Source organism: Neophocaena asiaeorientalis, unplaced genomic scaffold, assembly GCF_003031525.2.
Source record: "Neophocaena asiaeorientalis asiaeorientalis breed wild unplaced genomic scaffold, Neophocaena_asiaeorientalis_V1.1 scaffold150, whole genome shotgun sequence".
Lineage (NCBI taxonomy): Eukaryota > Metazoa > Chordata > Mammalia > Artiodactyla > Phocoenidae > Neophocaena > Neophocaena asiaeorientalis.
In genome coordinates, this window is record NW_020176571.1 from 16,931,588 (window position 1) to 16,945,843 (window position 14,256).

General features: G+C 35.9%; 1 protein-coding gene across 3 annotated transcripts in view; it reads right to left on the reverse strand.

Moving 5' to 3' along the window:
* Positions 1–14,256, reverse strand: part of ST8SIA1 (ST8 alpha-N-acetyl-neuraminide alpha-2,8-sialyltransferase 1) — a 143,442-nt gene that overhangs the window by 43,568 nt on the left and 85,618 nt on the right. For all 3 annotated transcript variants that reach the window (XM_024733246.1, XM_024733247.1, XM_024733249.1), the window contains exon 4: positions 11,151–11,243. In XM_024733246.1, coding sequence (XP_024589014.1) covers positions 11,151–11,243 — 93 coding nt within the window. The remainder of the gene's footprint in view (positions 1–11,150; positions 11,244–14,256) is intronic.

A 14,256-nucleotide genomic window follows, 5' to 3' on the forward strand; every position in this document is an offset into this window, starting at 1 on the left:
TATTGTAAATAGTGCTGCAATGAACCCTGGGGTGCATGTACCATTTTGAATTATGGTTTTCTCCAGGTATATGCCCAGGCGTGGGACTGCTGGGTCATATGGTGGTTCTATTTTTAGTTTTTTAAGGAACCTCCATACTGTTCTCTATGGTGGCTGCACCAATTGACATTCCCACCAAAAGTGTAGGAGGGTACTCTTTTCTCCACACCCTCTCCAGCATTTATTGTTTGTAGATTTTTTGTTGATGGCCATTTTGACTGGTATGAGGCAATACCTAGTTGTAGTTTTGATTTGCATTTCTCTAATAATTAGTGAAGTTGAGCATCTTTTCAAGTGCTATTTGGCACTCTGTATATCTTCTTTGGAGAAATGTCTGTTTAGGTTTTCTGCCCATTTTTGGATTGGGTTGTTTGTTTTTTTGATATTGAGCTGAATGAGCTGTTTGTATATTTTGGAGATTAATCCCTTGTCAGTTGCTTCATTTGCAAATATTTTCTCCCATTCTGAGGGCTGTCTTTTCATTTTGCTTATGGTTTCTTTTGCTGTGCAAAAGCTTTTAAGTTTAATTAGATTCCATTTGTTTTTTCCCATTGATTTCTGACTTCCATTTTTACTGTTGGAAGAAGTCTGCTTTTAGTGTAATGATCATTCTTTTGCAGGTAATGTCTTTTTTCTCCAGCTGCTTTTAAAAGTTGCTTATTATCTTTAGTTCAATTTTACTAAAATGGTCTAGGTTTGCATTTTTTAAAAATTTAATTCATGTTTGATACTTTGTTTCTTGTATTCATAGATTACATTACTCTTTAACTCTGAAGAAGTCTCAACTTCCACCTCTATTTTATAATTCCACTATTCCATTTAAAGAAAGACTGGACTGGTAGTCATTCTTATTCCAGTCTCCAAGTTTCTTTGTCTTGTCTTCATATTTTCTGTATCTTTGTATCTAAAAAATTATTTGCTCTATTTTCCAGTTCACTGATTCTCTCTTCAGTTATGTCTAATCTGATGTCTGTCCATTTCAACAATTACATTTTCATTTCTAAATTTCTTATTTGGGGGACTTCCCTGGTGGTCCAGTGGTTAAGAATCTGTTTTCCAATGCAGGGGAGGAGGGTTCAATCCCTGGTCGGGGAACTAAGATCCCACATGCCATGGGGCAACTAAGCCCACACACTCTAGAGCCCGCAGGCCACAACTAGAGAGTCCCATGCTGCAATGAAAGATCCCACATGCTGCAACTAAGACACAATGCAGCCAAATAAATAAATAAATATTTTTAAAACAATAAAATAAAATTCCTACTTGGTTCTTTTTTAAAGCTATCTAGGTAATTTTGATATTTTCTTGCTGAATTTTGATTCATATTTATTTTTTCTATAAGAATGTCATACTTAGTAATATATTTCATCTGACAATTTCAGTAAATTCTCAGGCGTGTCTATCTACAATTTTTGTTTACTTTTTATCTCTGAGGACTTTCAATATTGTGAATTTCAGTGTTTCCTTATGAGCTTATATCTGTTTGAAGGTGGTATTCTGAGAGCTTTCCTCTAGAAGAAATTTGTGTTTGCTTCTATTAGAAGCCATAGACTGCTAATATGACTTGGGACCACATTGTCCCTTATCAAGGCTTAATATGGGGCACACATTAACATGGTGAATCCAGGGCTTGATCTCCTGTTCTCAGCTTTAGTATCAGAAGTTTATAGTTCACAATGCTTGGTCTGGTTTTAGGTTCATGATTTTCTGTTTTGTGTTTTGGGGTTTTTTGTTTGTTTGGGGGAGAAGTATGCAGATACTCTTGGAGATTCCCTAAATTCGATGAGCCCAATAATGCATTAACAATATGCTTTAACCAAGAACAAGATGTATTCCAACAGGAGAGTCCTCCTGAGTAGCTATTCTGGGTATTAATCAAAATAGCTTCCCTGGCCACAACTACATTATTTCATTTACATCTCTCAACAATCCTCAAGGTAAATAATTTTATTCTCAACTCATAAGGGGGAGGTTAAGTAACTAACTTTATATAGCTAGCAGGTATGAAGCACTTACTAGCAGTGGCACTAGAATTTGAACACAAAGTCTGTTTAAAGCCAAGACTTGGATAACTATTTCATCCAGACACAAACTCCATACAGATCTACACCCTTTTAGAGGCATCTCTTCTCTGTCTTCTCCTTGCTCTCTCTAGTTCCAGTTTTAGCATCTGCCTTTTAATTCCCTTATATCACAGCAGATGTTAGGCAGAATGGCTATCAGTGACTGCCAAACCTTGGTGCAAACACTGATAAACTGCTCTAAGTTTGGAGAGAAAAGAAAAAAGAAGTCAGCAGGCAGAAGAGATGGAGATGTTTAGGAACACAGTCTGAGGTATGAGTCATGTAGAATGTTAAAAAGAAGTTGTTATAAACCCTCTTTGGATCCAAGTCATTCTCCTCAAAGCTCAAATTATTTTTGGAAAAGTACATCAATAAAATAAGCAATTGTTCTCCCAGATAATACCTCTACACTCCCAAGTGCCTTTAGTAAAATTAGAAGTGATAACCATTGGACAGTCTCTTTCACTTGTACGAAAAGAGATTACCCAGTTTCTACCTGATATTAGAAACTTCAAAATAAATATTTGGGTCTTATATCAAGTCCTTCCAGTCGACTAAAAGCTACACACTTACAAATTTTAAAAGGTTAACTCCACCATGATTTGTACTCTATTTGTTCTGATAACTTTTTTGTTCCTTAATTTATGTCAACTTTTTAAAAAAGAGGAACCAAGTTTTCCCTGCTAAGCATTTCATTAATACTGCTTTGAAATATCTGTTACTAAAAAATTTATCTTACTTTAAGACCATAGAAACATTTTAACTGACACCAAAAAATTCATTAGATTTCCTTTTTAAAGACAATTTAAACCAAAAATTCAGTTTGAAGGATATTTAAAATATATATATTCACTTATTCATTCACTCCCTGAACATTTACTGTGCATGTCCTGTATGCCAAAAAAACATGCTGGGGTCTCAAGAGCACAGATAAAAGATTCTTGACCCCAAGCTGTTCACACTGATACTACTGCCTCTAATATGTCCACGTGGAAGCACACACTCAGAACACTGATGCTCTTTTTTGTGGCTGCATATAATAATCACTGCCCAAGCTGGAGCCTCAAAGCTCAAAAGTAATATAATAACAGGACAATCAATTAAGTTCCAGTTTTTATTTTTTAACCATCATTTGCCCAAATATGTACTGAACACCTGATATGGGCAAAATGGCTAATTGAGTTTTCAATTCTATTGAAAAATTAAGAAACAAGCTTTGAGAACTGTAATCTCTAATTTTACTTGATAGAATGACTCAGTTTGGGCCAGTGAATTTTAAACTTATTGCGAGTAATGGAAGCCTTGGAAAATCGGATTTAAAAAGTATATAATACACACACATAAAATTTTAAAAATAAATTTCAGAAGGGATTCCGGGTCCCCTGGACCCCCTTTATGGATTCCAAGACTACAGAATGTCTGTTGACTGGAAGCAACTTCAGGGTATGAGTTGTATTTTCTTCAACTTTGTACTCTCTGTCTCAGAGTAGATTTCAAAATATGTTTGTTGAATGAGCACCTCTGTAACTTTGTTCTTGTGAAGCTCCCATTTTAATCTCCCTCTTCCCCCATGAGTTTCCAAATCCTCAAATTCCACATATGCACTTTTCTAAAACATTTACTCAGGACTAATCTGATAGCCTAAACAACTATTTTCCAAACTCTACTTTCATAATTTTCCCTTTTCCACTTCACAAAAGACATACCTCCTATTATCCCAAATATTATAATGATGCAGTGCCCCAGAGTGTAAAAGCCACCAGGCAACCAAACAAAGAAACATTTGTAAGGTACATCGTTTCTGAAGAAGTGACCCCTGAGAAAAAGCAAAAAGATCTTTATAAGAAATAGATGGAGGCTGTGCCTTATTTTATCCAGGGGACAAACTCTTGGCAACTCCTATACCTTACTTATATGTTGAATAATTAGAACTCAGAAGTGAGATGATCATATGGGGTTACATTTTAGCACTTAATTGAATAAAATGTAGTCTGCCTTTTTCTGACAGAAAGTCAACTCAACTTAATGAACTAATTTGACAAAGCGCACTGGCTTTGCTATGAGGACATGGAACATCCAAAAAGCTAAATCTGCACTTCTGAGACTTTGACAATATGTATTTAAATATGCACAATGTAGAAAGCTCTGAAAGTTCATGCTTGGCAACAATTTAACTTCATGCCAAAAAAAATTAGGTAACTTTTTAAAGATCAAGGAAATAATGACGGATTTTAAAAATTCTTTTAAAGGGTATTTGAACAAAAATGCTTGCGGACCAATTGGTTAGAGCTGGTGCATGTTAATGAAGGGCAACCCTGTGAAGGGATCCTTGTTGCCATCCACCTACAAAACCCAGCAAAGGAAGGAAGAGGACAACAGCAGTGGGTGTGAAGATCCAACAGACTCTGCTGTCACATTAGAATAACTTCTCTAACCCATAAAAATGCAATCAGAAGTTGGATGAGACTGCAAAGCCCTTTCTAATCTGTGTCCCGGGCACCCTAACTAATCCTTTTGTTCTAGGTGCTGTCAAAAATAGTTCACTATATACCCATTGAACAACAATCTGTTAAGAGAATAGAACTCATAAGTCATCTTAAGTGTTCTTATTACCACACACTCAAAAAAACAGGGGCACAAGGAAACTTTTGGAGGCGATGGTTATGTTTATTACCTTGATGATGGTGATAGTATCATCAGTGTATGCGTATGCCCAGACTCATCAAATTATACACATTAAACATGTGCAGTTTTTTTGTATATCAATTATACCTCAATAAAGCTGTTTTTAAAAACTGAAAATGTACTCTAGACAAGATATCCTAACAAAGGCTATAGCAGAGCCCCTTCTTACTGAGAATTTCTACTAACTACCTCAACGAATATTACCTTCTCTAACCTTATTTTTCCTACAGGCAGAATAATGTATACATTATAAATATATATATATATACACACATTAATTATACATATATAATGTGTGAATCATCATTATGGGTGCCTCTCGTATATACTGAATTTCCTCACGCCTGTTTTATCTTGATACCGATATCTTTTCTATGAGAATTTTGTAGTGAAAACTCATAGGGCTTATAACTCTCAGTGGAATATTTTGATAAGAATCAAGGATCTGGAGGACAGCCATGAAAATCAGTGGTACTTAGGCATTTCCACTGCACATCTTTGCCCAACGAATTTGATTTTTAGTCACATGAAAGTTCAAGACACTGCCAGCATCTTGGGTGTGCAAAGCTTTGGGAGGAGACTACAAGATCTGAATAAAAAACTTCCTGAATCCAACACTCTCCTCCCCTGAGAAGGAACCACTTGTTGGTCCTCCGAATTGTTATGGACGTGTCTCTAAACCATCCTGTTCATTAGTTTTATTTTTATCTTTATATGGACATCTTACTGTATTTTTTTTTTTTTTTGCGGTACGCGGGCCTCTCACTGTTGCGGCCTCTCCCGTTGCGGAGCACAGGCTCTGGACGCGCAGGCTCGGCTGCCATGGCTCACAGGTCCAGCCGCTCCGAGGCATGTGGGATCTTACCAGACCAGGGCACAAACCCGTGTCCCCTGCATCGGCAGGCGGACTCTCAACCACTGCGCCAACAGGGAAGCCCCCTACTGTATTTTTTATGACTCCTTTCTTTTTGTCAATATCAGGTTTTTGAAGTTCACCCACTTTATTGTGGGTAGTCATAGTTGGTGGTGGTAAAGCATTCCACTATGTGAACATACCTGAATTCATTGATTCATTCCACCATGAATTCACAACTATTTTAATTTTTAGCTACTATAAACGTTATTATACATTTCTCTCTTATAAATACTGTTTTTCTCTAGGGTATATACCTAGGAGTGGAACTGCTAGGGCATGGAGCATGTGTATCTTCAACCCTACTACATAACATCAAAACACATTCCAGAGTGGTTGGAACCATATTCCCTCCAAATAGCATATATGGTACTTTCGGGTCCACATCCTCCCTAACAGTTGGAATAAGTTCTGCCAACCTGATGGATGTGTAATGATATCTCCTAAGGATTTTTATTTGCATTCTTTCTGATTACTAATGTGGTAGAGCATCTATTCATTCATTTATTGGCGATTTGGAGAGTTCTATGAAGTCTGGTTCAACTCTTTGACTTATTTTCCTACCGGTTTTCTGTTTTTCATATTCAATTAATTTATTTCTAAATTACACGTAAAAGAATTATTTGTATATTCTGGATCCAAGTCCTTTGTTAGTTGTCTTCCTCTAAAATGTGGTTGTATTTGCCCTACTTCTACCACGTCTTTTTATGAACAAAAGTTCCCAATTTTAATAAATCAAACTTATCAGTCTTTTCCCTTCTGTTTAGTGCTATGTGATTCTTATATAAGAAATCACAAGACCTATGTTATTTTCCACAAGCTTGCTTGTTTTGCTTTTCAAAGTTAGGTCTTAAGCATCTGGAAACGATATTTGGTATAAGGTATGAGGTAGAGGTATAATTTCATAGATACCTCACTGTCTCCACATCATTTTGGAAAATTTGTCCTTTTGTCTCTGATCTACAATATTACCTCTGTCATATATTAAGGGTCTATATATATGTGAATCTGATAACTACAGAAGGAGAAAGGAAAGGGTCAAAAATTAAATGTTTAAGAGGCAAAGTAAACCTGTTCGTTAACATTAAGTTCAATATAAAGAATTAGCGCAAGGTTAAGCAAGAATCATTAGAATTAATATTATTTGACATTTAGGTTGTCCAAAATGTCCCTCAATAAAATTCCGTAATTTTTCTATAGAGGGTTTGCTTTTTTGTCTAATTGTTTGTTTGCTTTTTTGGCCGAGCCACGTGGCTTGCGGGATCTTAGTTCCCTGACCGGGGATTGAACCCTGGCCGAAACAGTGAAAGTGCCGAGCCCTAACCACTGGACCACCAGGGAATTCCCATTGTCTAACTGTTAAGTATATAAAAGTATCTGATGTTACTGGGATATATTTTTCCATATTTCACAAAATGGAGCTGCTACATGCATTTTGATTTTGTATTCAAAAACCTTGCAACATTGAATATACTTTGTTAAGTGAAAAAACTTTCACTCCCTTTTCCAAAATGACTTATCACTTATGGAAACTCAATTGTCTCCTTGTGCAACATATGGATCACCTGGAAAGATGGGGTGTGCAATGGTCACTGGTTAAGAGTATGGGTTTTGGATTGAGACAAGTCTGGGTGAAGTCCCAGACTGATGACCAGCAGCTGTGAATATAAGCAGATGACAAAACTTATGTCACGTTTGTTTTTCTGTAAAAACACACATTAAAATACTCCCTCATTAGGATTATTTTGAGATTAAATGAGGCAATGCGTATAAAGAACATAGAACCTGGCACATAGAAACACTGACTAAATGTTGACCCAGCATTAATCATAATGACTCTTGCTTGCGTTGCATTAATTCTTTTTATTGAACTTTTTTCCCCTTCAAACAATTATTGATCCTTTCCTTTCTCCTTCTGTAGTTGTAATTTTTCTCAAAATCACAATCTCACTTTCTCTTTCATCTTGCTCTGTCTTGTTCTAAATAAATACTCGTTTTCACGAGCTTTTTAAAATCTTACCACCAACTCCACATATTCAGGTAGAAAAATAGACTCTTTTGTCCTTCAGTGTAATGTACTGAATGTTTCATTCCCCTCCAGGAACGGAAAAGTATTATACTATGGTTATGCAAGACATTAACAATGGGGTAAACTGGATGAAGAGTACAAAGGACCTTCCTGTACTTTTTTTTGTTTTTCAACTTCTTGTGAATCTGAAATTATCTAAAAAAATTTAAATAATCAAAGAAAAATATTTCTGTAAGTGTTCTCTTGACCTTTTGCTCATTCTCTTGAATCTGATATGAACCCTTCCCAATTTTAAAAATTGCACATTTTTATGATTTCCAGAACCCCAATCCACTTAATTGAATTAAAGAGACATCATCATCATTGTTGATTTTCTGACATCTTCCTGATCAGACCCCCAAGCCCTCTCACAAAAACCCACAAAAATCCCAAGACTGAGTGAGAGTCAATAACTAAACTGTAAAAGAGAAATGTTTTGTTTTCTTATTCTTCCCAACTCCTTGCTATGCTACATTAGTTTATGTCAGCAAACAAATCACACTAAAAATTAAATATATAGCACTGTTTTGGTCATTCATTTAAGTTATTCAATACTAACTCACAAATTTGACTGACAGTTTTGGTTTTCAGTGACATTTTTTAAACTAACTGTTTATTATGAAAGTAATATACCTATAAAACTATATTCACTGACAGCAAAAAGGCTTACCATACAAAAATGAACAGAAAACTAAAGTACAAATTTTGGAAAATGTCAAATCATATATGTAGCATTAAGTCCAAAAAATAGGAAGAATAATCTGAATATAGAAAGAACAAAAATATAAAACTTTTAAGTCCATTTATACAGTCTTGATTAAACCTAAGAGGATATTATATCCATAAAAAATATGCTGCTATGAGAAAAATAATTTAGCTCACAAAAAATAAAAATACAATTAAGAAGTGGAAATGGTAGACTACATAGCAGAATGAACACAACTAAAATACGATTTACTGAGCTGAAAGGGGTTATTCTTGGGACACAACACACATATACACACACAAAGCTACATGGTACAAGGAAAGAGTTAGAAATATCTAGAAGTTCTAATATCCACTTAATAGGAGGACTAGAAAGAGAGAGCAAATATAATGAAGAAGAGGAAATAATCAGCCATATAAGAGAGAGAATGTTCACAAAGATGAAAAGCAATACTAATGATAGCTAACGTCTATATAGTGCTTACAATATACCAGGCACTGTTCTAAGCATATATATAATTATAATATACATATATACACACACACATATTTACACATATATACATCTACATATATATGTAGTTTAATTCATTGTAAGTATGAATTAAACTAAGTATTATTATCCCTGCTTTACAGATGAGGAAACTGAAGGAGGAAGTGTTAAGTAACTCAGTCAAGCTCACACAGCTGTGAGTGGGCGAGCAGGAAGCGAAAACCAAGTCATCTTGCTTTAGAGGACAGACTCATAACCACTACACCTCCACGTCTTCCAACTCAAAAGACCTCTCATTAATGTGCCAAGCAACATTAATGAAAAAAGAGACCCACTCTGAGATATATCTTGGTAAACTTTCTGAATTCAAATGGTAAAAAGAAATGTATAAGTTTTAGTGGAGGAAGGAAAGAAAGATTTCCCTCAAATAAAGAAATGAATAAATTTCCATTAGATTTTTGGTTGGCAACTCTGGGTGCCAAAAGATAATGAAACAATATCTTCAAAGTTCTGAAGAATATATTGAATATCTGAAAAAAGTGTACCTCGTGTTAGTTATAGTTATTCACAAATGGCGAGGTTTGGGGTGATTCTTTTTGTTACCATCTTCTTTGTATTTTTCTCTCTTAATTTCTTATAACGAACATATATTTTTGTGGAAAAACATTAAGATCAGTGTTATAAAAATAAAGATAGTCACATGGATTAAATTCCTTAAGTATGAAGGATGAAACTATAAATGCACTAAAAATATACAGGATAATATTTTCTCAGTGGAGGAGATGTGGGTGAGGAAGACTGTCTAAAGATAGTTTTTTTTTTTTAAAAAAAGAAAAGACTAACAAGTTTCATTGTATAAAAATGTTGAGTTCTGATAGGACAGATGTTAAACAGACTAGAAGAAAATATTTGCTCCATAGATAGCAAACAAAGACTTAATATCTATACAGTTCTTATAAATCAACAGGAAAATAGTTTGTAAAAAGAAAAAAAGTATGAAATGAGCAAAGAATGCAAACAGGCAATTCACAGAAGAAAAAATACTAATAGTCAATACCCACTCAGCCCTTCTTATATTAAAAAAAAACATATTAAGTAAAAAATAATGTATCATTTTTAACTCAGCAAACTGACAAAAATCTAAAAGATGAACAGCACATAATGTTTTCAGTATTGGAAAACAGGCAGTCTGATCCATGACCGAAGAGGAAGTAAATGGTACATTTTGGAAGTGTAATTTCACAGTATCTGTCAAATTAAAAATTGGTTGCGTTTCCCAACATCTATTTTATGGGAATATACTTACTTATGAACCAAAACAAGTAGTGTAGCATTGTTTATCAAGTGACACACAAGTGCTGTTCACTCGGATAAGACTTCCTTAGGTGGCAAATGCCCGAGCTTAGAATATCTGGGTATTTCACTATTAACTGCTAGTGTACATGGGAGAGCATAGGGCAATGTTCGACTCTTCTTTTCACAGAGCTTGAGTCATTCTCTACGATGAACAGTCCTTGGATAAACAGCTCCTTGGATAAACAGCTCACAGCAAACAGTCCTTGGATAAACAGCTCACAGCTTACCGCTGTGAAACCGACGACCCCCAGAAGCTCCCACAGCAGCTGCCAAGATTTCTGGAATCGATACTAGAGTAAGAATTTTCCATCTGCTTTCCCAAATCTGACTGAATATCACGTGATGTACTATATTGTAACATCATATAATCACACATTCTTGTACATTCCCACAATATTGCTACTTTCATGCGTGCATATGCAGTAAAGTGGTCACTTCTCTGTTTTTACTCTTTAATAAAGTTGATAAGACTTCCGTTCACCAATCAGTGCCAATCAATGAGTTGGGACTGAAGCCAACAAATTGGAAAGTAGTAGTAATGAGTAAGCACGATATAATATTACTTCTTTGAGCAAAATGATGGATTCACGTGTTATTTTTACCATCTCTAAAGGCAAGAAACGGAATCCCAGAGGAAGCATGAAATAGTGTTTGGATTCCCATAATCCTGTCTAGTTTATTTACAATTCCCTCCTTCATCCTTCCTGCCTGTCCAGATGGTTTTCTTCTTTGTTTCCCAAACTGAATTATGTTCACTGCCTTTACGATGTTAAATATTTTGAAAGCCTTCCTTTTAATTCCTCACAAACAGAAGTCATAAACTCTTACCTTTGCCGAATTATGCTGGGGTTAGCCGTCACTAAATGACTTTTGGATCCAACATCCTTAGTGTATTCACTTGACAAAGGAGGAAGATTGCATCTAGAGAAACAAGAACAAGCAGTTCAGAATGATTTACATACTTTTAAATCAGGTCAATTATCATGGCAAATAGGAATTTTACTAAGTCTAGCTCAATTCACAAATAACTGTTTTGATCACCTCTCCCTTTTAGTAGACATTAGATGACTAACTCTTAGCATCTTCAAAATGCTGTCATAAAAACTATTTCTGTTTTAGAAGAAAGAAAATGTCAGCTAGAGAGGTAAGGGATTTACTAAAGGAAAGAGATATAACTAAAATGAATTTATTCCATTCAAAATATTTTTGAGGTGATAAGTCAGGGTATATATGAAATTAGTGCTCAGGAGGGTGTAGTCCCCTAGAAGACACAGGACCTACAGTGTTCTCTGTGGATACCAACAAACTTCAAGAGAAAAGGAAGAATTGTATTTGCTTGTGTTTTTCATTCTTTTCCCAAATTCTAAATTATAATAGTACATTCAAAGCAAACTCTGCCACCTAAATCAATGCATGTGCGACTTCTGGGTACATGACCAACGTATGGTTGCCTACTGGTGAAGGCAAAATAATCTGTCATTTAACGAAATGCAATGATTCTCCACCATCCCAGTCTAGGCAAGGGAAGAGTACAGGTGACAGAAATAGCTCCTCCTCCCTCATACACACACACACACACACACACACACACACACACACACCCCCCACAGCCCTGGGTGCTCTCCTCTACCGCAACATCTTATGAATGCTTACAATGGAAAATATTGCAACTGCAAATCCAAATCCCATGGCTTTCTGCCAGTGAGACATTAACCAAGTTGTCAACTGCCTCAGTTTCCCCATTACACAAAATGAGGATAATGGCTTTTCCTCTCCAATAAGATGGTTGCAAGGAGTAAAGTAAGAAATGTATAAAAAGTCCCTACCTTGATGCTGCATACATAGTAAAAGCTCAAATATATCACATATCAGAAATATCATATAAATATAACTAAATATATATCTATTACTTCTGACCATCCCAAATGAGTCTATAGATTCCAACAGATTTTCTTTTATTACTGAGTCCTAAGTGCTCCTGTCCACCCATGTCTTGACTCCACAGCAGGGCACCTCTAAGTTTTTCTTACTTCAGCAAACCAAAGCCTCGTTTTTTTGCCGGTAGACATCTTACAAATATTAAGGTCTCGGCCATTCCCCAACTATTAAAATTTCCCTACAAATTTCCCCCAGGACACGGACTTGTCTGAGCACCGACTCAGCTGATCAGCACAAGTTCCTTGATGTCGTCTCATATTTACCCTGTATTTGACTCCTACCACATCAGGGCATCCCAGGCAGAAACTTGTCTCAGTTGATTTGGAATCTTCCTTCCACCTGTTCTTTGGTAACAAGATTCTGGTTCTTCTGGCAGCTCCCCACAGATTAATGTCAGCCAGTTGAGTGCCCATTGGGAACAAACACAACAGGCATGGTGGGGAGCCTGGGGGAAGCCAAGTCACAGAGCCTACTTAAGGCATCTCTAGTCTAGTGGTCGCACCATATCCCAAGAGGTTTCCGAAGACCATGTCGGGGAGCGAGCTTATTAACCGCCAGGCTCATCCGGCCATGGTGTTGACTGTGCTCTTGTGATTTAACTGATCTTCGCAAAGATGGAAAGGACTCCCAGGATAAAACACAGACTAGAATTTGGGCATCTGTCTCTCTTTTCTTTTTGATGAATGTAATTTTTTTTTTTAAGTTTTTATTGGAGTCTAGTTGATTTACAATGTTGTGTTAGTTTCAGGTGTACAGCAAAGTGAATCAGTTATACACACACACACACATATATAAATATCCATATATATATATATCTCCATTCTTTTTCAGATTCTTTTCCCATATAGGTTATTACAGAACATTGAGTAGAGTTCCCTGTGCTATACAGTAGGTCCTTGTCAGTTACCTAATTTATATATTGCAGTGTGTATATGTTAATCCCAATCTCCTAATTTATCACTTCCCCTTTGATCCTGATGGCCCTTCATAACATTTGAGAATCAACCACATTATATTAAACCTGTAAACTCTGAATATTGCCGGAAAGTGCGGTTAACCTGCTTTGTCATCGTTAAATGAAACTAGTCGGTATTCCTGAAAAAATACTTTTTCTGTGCATTCCTCATAGATTGATCCATGGCTCATATGTCTGGGTCCACTTCACACCTCCTATCACAAAGCAAAAGTTCAGAGAAACACTTCCAGACACTAACTGCCAAATCCTGCAATAGAGGGAAATGCTTAAAACAATAAAGATAATATTTTATACATTCATTTCTGGAAAATAATGACACTGTGTTCTGGTGTAAATGTCTGTTCTTCTGGGTATACTTTCTCTTCAAGTCCAAATTTCTATGATACTTCCCTGTAGCTCTTCTCTTCGAAAAAAAGCACACTATAATTCTAGCTCCGCAACTCCTAAATTGATAATTACATAGATTTACATAAAAGGCACATTTAATACAGTCAAACTGTTTCCAATTAGGCATATTGTGTAAAAGTGTTTCAAACTCTGCATTATCGCTTGTTGGCTCAATGAACGGATATTAATGGCTGAAGTGTCTTAATAACTATACTTGTGACCCTAGAAGATATGATCACAGAATTGATGAGGAATGAATATTCTTTGAAGTGGGGGGTGGAGGTGGGTGGGTGAGGTGGACCTGGAGAGGAATCTTTAAATAGAATAAATTCTAAACTTCCTTTTTAAGTTGTATGTACACTTAAATACGTAAAACACATATAATTGAGAATAATTCAAAGGCACCAAAATTATGTTGTCCTCACTCATATTCCTGAGCCACCCAATTCCTCTCCAGAACACAATCAGTTATCTCTGTCTTGCACAACTCCCAGATACATTTTATTCAACAATTTTATTTTTTAAAGTATTGCTTTTGGCTACAGAGCAAATGTTTACTTTGAAAAACGGGGAGTTGACTTCTAGCATTAGAAGACGTGTTTGAAAATGTCCAAGCAAAGGAAATTATGGCAT